We start from the raw sequence: 8,193 nt of genomic DNA, 5'->3' as shown, positions 1-8,193 counted from the left end.
GAGTCCCCATCCCTGGAGGTATTTAAAAGACGTGTAGATGAGGCACTTAGGGACATGGTTTAGTGGGCATGGTGGCGTTGGGTCGACATTTGGACTCGATCTTGGAGGTCTTTTCCAACCTCAATGATTCTATGATTCTAAATAGCTAGGCTGAATTTAGGACTACCTACAAGATGTAGAACATTGAAAACTTTACCAATACCCTTGATGTATTTCATGACTAGAAAACAAAAGGGACTATCAAGTAAATCTTTCCCTGAAATTTCAGGGTGCAAAATTTCGAGTTTACAACTTTTCCAGATTTGTTTTAAAATTGGAATAATTTAAAGTACAAGTGCTAACCTATTTCACAAAAATATCCTGTTATCTCAAGAAGTTGGCAAAATACCAGACCCAGACAAAGTAAGAGCATACAGACTTAGGGGGGAGTATTAAGCTATTTTCATTATGTAGCATGAAAAGGTAACCCTTGCATCCCTCCTCCTTAAAAAAAAAGGACAAACCACAAAAAACCAACACAACATAACAACAAAAAAACCCCACCCACAACAAAACAAACAACCCCTCCAACCCCCAAGTCACAGAAAAGAACATGACACACAGATCATCTCTGAAATAAGCTTTCCATCAGAATCAGAAAAGACCTGAACATAATTCTTTCATCACTCACCTGTCCCTCTCTCTCTCCTTTCCTGAGGAACTTGCTGGCTTCGATCCGGCTCCATCGATTTCACTCTGACTGGAGAAGCCTGTACCTAAATTAGTCATATGAATGGGTCCATGCTATGAGCAGAAAAACACACGGCATTAGCAAATCTACAACTACAACATAAGCTATAGCTCCTTAATGATAATGATAGGAGACCCAACTTTTCAGAGCATATTGCCAACTAGTAGAAGAAACCACTAATCACCATTGTTAAACAAAATGCTTTCTCCTAAAAATACTGAGGGTAACGTAGTAAGAAACACGCCTGAGCACCAGTATGGAAGACACCTCACCACCTACTCCACCTTTCCAGTAGTTCAGGACAGTAAAGATAGCTGCTTAGTTCACAGATTGACTTATTACCTCCTCAATCAGGTAATTCTGAATACTGTATACACCTCATGCCACAGTAGACTCTGCTCAAGATGCTAGTATTAGGTCTAACATTTAGGCAGTTCCTTATTTTCTCTAGGCAAAGCTTTTATTTAGGGTTTCTGCCTGTGAGCAGGGGTGTATCATCACAGAAGCATTTGCAGAAACTCCCTTGTCTCACATACAAGTCTGAAGAAGAACTCAAAATTATTTTTATTAAAATAAACTGTTTAACATTTGCTATCTAAAAAAAAAAATATCAATCTCTTAAAACTAGGCTTCTTGAAATCCTCTCAAGTGCAACCTGCAAGAAAGGTAAATGGGAAAATCTGGAAGTTATTACTTTTCCCTCCCACCCCCCCAAACAAGCCCACTCAAAAGACCCACAAAAACCCCAAACAAACCCCCAAATAATCTCCCTTTAAACTAACTAGTAACATGCTCTTGTCATCTCTTTGACCTGAACGCACTGCTATTCTTCACGAAAGATTGAGGGTATGGAAAACAAGCTGCCAATGAATCAAGTCAGTCATAGTTTAAGAACAGTGCATCCACTCAAAGAAACAAAAGCGTGGTCTCAATGTTTTGTAACAATTGCTGCCATCTGCCAAAGGCCTTGCATGACTGTTGTCAAATAAACTGTGCTAATAACAATCCCTCTCCAGCCAAGTTCCATTTTGGTGAATGAAGTAAAATTGCCGATTTTATTCCACCTGATATCCCAGCAGTCCTGACTCTCTCTCATCCGGTAGTTCCTCAGTGAAGCGTCTCTTTTGACCTTGGGGATGGGGTTGGACTTGTGGTTGTGTACCAGTCGGCACGGTTGTTTTTACTGGGGCAGCAGGAAGAAAAGGACCACTCAGTGGACTCTGGCATGCAGGAGTTGAAAACAAAACACAAGAAAATTTGATCATACTCATGTAAAGTATTAATTCAATGTACAGTTTCATACATAGGAGCAGAACACACAACTAGTTTCTCTTTGCAGAACCTAAGAGAAACTAAAAGGAAATTCACAACTTAAAGATAAAACAAGTATTTCATTTATAGAATGCTCCCACCTCAAAGTAATCACTGTCTGTAACTCAAACTCATTGTTCCTACATAGCTGTATCACAGCTTGTGATAACACTTTTCATAAACAAGTGACCGCCCCCTGCAAATATCCTTTATGTTAACAGGTGGCTATGATATGAAAAACGCAGTATGAAGCAGCCATACCAACAATTTAGTTGCTTAGACAGAAGCATCAGCAAAGCAATAACCAAAAAAATGCCCTGAAGAAGAATTATCCATCTAGAACTACTTTAAATATTTTATTGTTAGCAAAGAAACAGCTTAGTAAGGTGACAACTGTAGGGCAAGTAATTAATCTGTGGCTGTACCTGGCCAGTGCTGGCTGGAGGCTGTACTTGAGATATGGGATACTGTGTTGGCACAGGCGGAACTCCTGTAGGTAATGTTGTTAAGGCTCCAGGTGCCAACGGCACTGCAGGTGGTACTATGCCTGGTACACCATATGGTGGCTGAACTGGTTGTTGAGGAGGGGGAACAACAGGATAACCAGACTGATACCCATTGGAAGGGTAATACGATGGCTGGGAAGGTACACTATTTATAGCGGCAGGCTGCGTGAAGCCTGGTGAGAGAAAGGGGAAAAAAGGGTCATCTTCAATTCAGAGTCACAAAAATAGTAAATTTAATTACCAAATGTAAAAGAAGCTGGACTCCTTTTCAACTGAAGGACTTAACACAAAGACTTCCACGGGTAAATAAACTCCACAAAACTAACTGTAAATACAGCTCTGCAGAACGCAACTCCAAAGACTTCATTATTGCTAACGTTTACCTGCTAAGGGTACTGCAGTGGTTATCTGATTCACAAATCGGGAGTATTCAGCATGAACCTACAAAAGATTTTAAAAGATTAGACAACAAACATCTATTTACTATATTAATCTTTTGCAGGCAAAAGGTATCTTAGCATGCATCCCCATAAAACTGTAAGGGGACTTTGATTACAGAACATATTATGCACAAAGACAGCAATAATCCAAACAGAAACTGAAAACAAACCCCCCCACACACCAAAAACACCACTAAAACCCTGCTGAACATCCCACTAATCCTGCTGGTCTCTGCGACAGATTTGTGTAAAATACATGATAATCTTTCACAGGAAATACAGAGTGGCAAATTAACTACTTCAGTAGAGACAAAAATACTCAAAGAGTCTAACTGTTTCCATATATTTTTCAAAAGAGACTTTGTAGCCCATACTCAATCAATACTAACAGAAAGACTGTCTCACAGGATTTTACTCTATTTGCATTCATATAAGAAAAGCTGAGAAATTAATTTTCTATGTGTATACGTGAGAGATTTTCTATAATTTTTTTGGTACAACAATCACTTTAGGAAATATAAAGCAGACAGCGTGGCTCCAGACAACTTTTAAAGCTGAAGCAAGGGAAGCTACAGCAATCAGAAAAAAGCAGGATTCCTTTATGTTTGCATACAGCCAGACAATTTCCGTCCCCCGTTCTGCTCAGGAAGCATTTGCATTTTTTTCCCTAAAATTCCACTACTACAGCTCCATCCTGAGAAATGTTTATTCACTGTACAAAAATGAGACAGCAGTACTTAGAAGGAAAAACCTATTAGCAAGTCAGAACACATGGACAGTTTTGCTGAGAGCATAAAAAGTCATTAGCCAGACACACGCTAAAGCTACAACAGGCTCTGAAATCTCCTATTTGTAAGAGCTACTCACGGTTTGCAATAGATTCTCACACAGCTTTTTAGCAGCTGCCAAACCTTCTGGCTTTGGGTGACTGAAAACATATACAAAAAAATACCTCATAAGCACAAATGTTTCCGGCAAATTTGGGAGCTACTTCTTTCATCAGCAACCTGCTGTCAGATCTTATCCCTTTAATGAGTGATCAGTCACCTCAACAGGACTCTAGCAGCTCTGCAGCTATTTAGCACAATTGTGAACAAAAGCGATGGATATTTATTTTCTACATGAAAATTCAGGTTAGTCTAAATACTGCAAGAAACAAGCACAGAACAATGACTTGATTCGTCAGTGTATTTTGTATTCTTCCCTTAAAGCTCAACATCAAAACCCAAGCCCAAAAAGAATGCAGCTTTACTGTGTTCCCAATTTAAGAATTCCCCAAATTGATTAAACATTAAGCTATATTCATGACTGATCCCTGGGATTTTTTTTTTTTTTTTTTTTTATTAAAAACCCTCATACCTGATGTAGATGTACATGGGTTCAAAAGCTTCTCTGCCCGATGCTGGTTCTATGCAACCCGAGCCTTTCCCACGAAGAAAGACTTTGGCACCCGTTTCAATTTGAATGTGCTGCAAGTAGGAGCAACCAGGCCCTTCCACCTTCTCCTTCACATTAAATGTAGGTACAGCATGTTCCAGACCAACAAATAACTTGTCCTGAACATAATGCATCTGTAAATGTAACAGTAAAAGGTTATTATTTCACTCTAAGAATTAGGATGTTCATTTCTCTGGAGGCCAGAAATCTTATTTCTATGACAGACAGAACAGTTAAGTGTCGGATGGCACAGTCGGCCCTTTGCTTTTCTGTAAGTAGGACTGCTCTCTCCATCCCTTTTCTTTTAGGAGGCTACTCTCATCTGAGTCTCACTCTTCAGACTCAGTCTGATTAGTCCTCCAGTTTTCACAACACGCAAGGGTTTTTTGGGGTGGTTTTTTGTTTTAGGTTTTTTTTTTTAATAAATAGCACATTATATGTATACTTTGTAATAGGCAAATCTTGTAATCAGTGATATTCAATGAAAGTCACAAATTAATTACTCACCCCTGACTGGAATGGAGGTTTTTGGCCAACTGCTGGAGACAACTGAGTAATAGGGGCTGGCTGGTGATAGACAGTAACCGTAGCTCCGTTGAACGTCGGACTAGAACCTGTGGCTGCTTTCACTACTCCATTAGTAATTATCTCTTTAATGCGGTTAACAGCTCCTAGTTGACAGAATATGAAATTCATTTATATTTCAGCCCTTGTCAACTGCCCAGATTAACCAAATTGTGAAATGACTAGGTTACTTTCCAATATTCTGTGACAGCAGGCAAAAAGATTGCATCTGGTGGTGGGGCCCAATATTAGCATTCTGCAATTGGATCACAAAGGATGGCAACAAGCAACAGGGTTCTTTCTCCACTCCCACCCTGATAAAGGTTAGGCTGATATATGCAGGTGGGCAGTTCTAGCCCACACATTTTAGCAAATGCTAGAAACATGTAAATTCTGTACAGAGTTAATGTAAATCTGCATGAATGAGCAAACTAACGTGAAAAATTCTTTACTGGCTGTGGAAACCAAGATAGATACAAATGGGCAGCTTCAAGTTTCAAGAGACAACTGAGGGCAAGCCCATGAGCTGATACACAGAACAAACGAACACCTGAACTGTTTATAGTTTTCCTTTTTTCCCCAGCAGGCATAGGCAAGACAAGAAATGTAGATATTTCACAAAAAATGTTCATACTTGTATATTAAAGGGAAGGTCTCCCTGTCACACACCTATTGTTACGGGATCTCAGCATGTTATCAGTGAATAAACTTATACATAAGAGCTGTACCTGCCTAGGAACCCTACCCACTCCCCCCACCTTCCTTGTAGTCTATCAAAAGTTTTAGTTTCGTGACTTACAGGATGCAGTACACAGCACCTTAGGTAGTTTTGAGCAGATACCTTAACATCAACATTTAAATGGGGTCTGTTATCGACACTGAGATATTTATAGTACAAATCCATACCGGTCATAACAAAGCCCCTTAGTAAAACCCCTTTAACACAGATAGTGAGAGAAAAAGCAGAATGCTTTGTACACTTACTGTCAACCAATTCCCGTGTCTGACCCTGGACATGAAGATACAAAGGACGATCTCTGGAAAGTAATGTCAAATATTCCATTAAATCCACAGAGAACATACAATAATGGATTCAATCTAATTATATTAGTCATCTAGACACAAAGTCTTCCATAAAGATTTAAAGTACTCCTCAAATAAGGAAGTAAATACATATTCATTGAATATCACAGGGCTCAGTAAAAGCAAAGCTTTGCACTGAAAACTAAAGAGATTCAGAAGTTATTTATGATGACTTATTAAAGTTATACCACTGAAAACTTTGATTTGCTTGTCTACATGAAAGGTTAACTAACTAAAAGCACCGAGTCTATGAAATATTAGCTGTCTTTGTAATTGGAAAGTTCCCCATTCTCAGCAAAATGCACAAGAGATCCAGTACAGTGTTCAGTCGGAAGGTCTGATCTGTCACATTTGTGGGTTTTTTTGTTGTTTGTGGGTTTTTTTATTTCACCCTATCAATATTAAGCAGGCAGAAAAGCAGCTATGCAGTCAGTACTGTCATAATTGTAAACATATTCAAAACACTTAATATTCAATTTGCTCTGGCACCCAAATGTGACACTGCTCATGAAAAACAAAACAAACAAAGCCCCCACCACTTAGCCACCCAATGAGAAAAAAAAAGCAGAAACCCCCAAAAAGAAATACAAACCCGGGTCCCACTTTTGCTTTCTCTTCTGCAGTCATGAATCTCCCTCGAGTAGAGACAGCTGCTCCACTCAGTCGACTTATCTACAAACAATTTAAAAAACCCAGTGACAAGTTTACCAATAATAAACAAAGCACACACAAAAAACCCAAAGTGGTTTAAGCTATGTTGTTGTATAACAAGACCAGAAGTCATTAATAAAGTGGTAAGAGAATGAATGATGCCCGCTAAAGGATACTAGGCTATGCTACCTTACCTCATCATATGACATATTATTGAACAAACCAATAAACTACTAAACAAAGTATCTTAGAAAACACAAGTTTTGTAAAAAAGAGGAAACAACCTCTGTATATAGTTTATTGCAAGCTCTTTTAACCTTACAAACAGGTACAAACATGCTGCCAAGCCTAACAAATCAGACATAGATCCTGAACATACCTCATCCTGAGTCTGTCCTCTCGTCAGCAGGTTTCTGCACGTGAGGGGGACATCATTGATTTCTACCTCTGCCACCACAAGGTCATCTTTGCTTTTACTTGTAGCCGGACCTTTTCCCAGAGCCTGCAGCTTCAAAGACAACCATTGCAAAAGACCAGCCGTTGGAAAGCAGAGGTAAATGATGTTACAAACAAATTGACCCTAGTACTCTAGAGGTGAACATCCTTTTCATTCTCCCCTTTCAGCTGTTGAACCCAAAAGCTTCACAAATATTAGCAGAAAGCACATTATATCTACCACTTAACAATCTCTTTTCCCAGAGCCTGCAGCTTCAAAGACAACCGTTGCAAAAGACCAGCCGTTGGAAAGCAGAGGTAAATGATGTTACAAACAAATTGACCCTAGTACTCTAGAGGTGAACATCCTTTTCATTCTCCCCTTTCAGCTGTTGAACCCAAAAGCTTCACAAATATTAGCAGAAAGCACATTATATCTACCACTTAACAGTCTTCACACTGTTAACCTCTTCACAACCTTGAGCCCAAATAAAAACACTAGTTTTATCTTCAGCACATTTTAATATAGTAAGTAATTACTGTTTCTGTTCTATAAATGGAGAAACAGATGTAGAACTAAGCAGTAAAGTTGCTCAAACAGAAAGCAAGGCATCTTACACTTGAATTGGCATCTCTGACAGAAATCCGGGAGACTATTAAAACATATTATTAGTCAAACAACATACTTCTCTCAACTCCCCTTACATGGACATAGAATTTAGAATTTCTGTTCAAGATCTGAACTAATCCACACTATGACTGTGCTTCCCCCCCCTCTTTTTTTAAAAGAAGGGCATAATATTTTGTGTCAGTATCTAAGTGCTAAGAAAGAAAAAGCCATGGATTCACAAACAGATTCAGAAGATATGGCAGAAGAGTTACAACAAAGACCTTACAGCTTTTTCTACGTATAGAGAGTTAGATAGTACATCCTTCTAAAAATTCTGAAATGCTTTTGGGGACATAAACATAAAACAAGACTCTATAAAAAGAGAACCTTCCAGTAACATCCAAAGGTATCTATCCGCTCTCATAA

The 8,193-nt window shown here is 38.9% G+C and overlaps 1 protein-coding gene across 1 annotated transcript in view; it reads right to left on the bottom strand.

The window, feature by feature from the left end:
• KIAA0907 (KIAA0907 ortholog) overlaps nt 1-7,230 on the bottom strand; it is a gene marked incomplete at its 5' end in the record, with an annotated part of 11,449 nt that extends 4,219 nt beyond the window's left edge. The window contains 10 exons of the mRNA XM_009274461.1: nt 671-783; nt 1,795-1,950; nt 2,467-2,720; nt 2,931-2,988; nt 3,855-3,915; nt 4,347-4,558; nt 4,932-5,095; nt 5,973-6,025; nt 6,664-6,743; nt 7,102-7,230. Coding sequence (XP_009272736.1) covers nt 671-783; nt 1,795-1,950; nt 2,467-2,720; nt 2,931-2,988; nt 3,855-3,915; nt 4,347-4,558; nt 4,932-5,095; nt 5,973-6,025; nt 6,664-6,743; nt 7,102-7,230 — 1,280 coding nt within the window. The remainder of the gene's footprint in view (nt 1-670; nt 784-1,794; nt 1,951-2,466; nt 2,721-2,930; nt 2,989-3,854; nt 3,916-4,346; nt 4,559-4,931; nt 5,096-5,972; nt 6,026-6,663; nt 6,744-7,101) is intronic.
• Between the last annotated feature and the right edge of the window lie 963 nt (nt 7,231-8,193).

This window comes from Aptenodytes forsteri, unplaced genomic scaffold, assembly GCF_000699145.1.
Source record: "Aptenodytes forsteri isolate BGI_AS27 unplaced genomic scaffold, ASM69914v1 Scaffold624, whole genome shotgun sequence".
Lineage (NCBI taxonomy): Eukaryota > Metazoa > Chordata > Aves > Sphenisciformes > Spheniscidae > Aptenodytes > Aptenodytes forsteri.
This window is presented reverse-complemented; position numbering and strand designations above follow the sequence as displayed.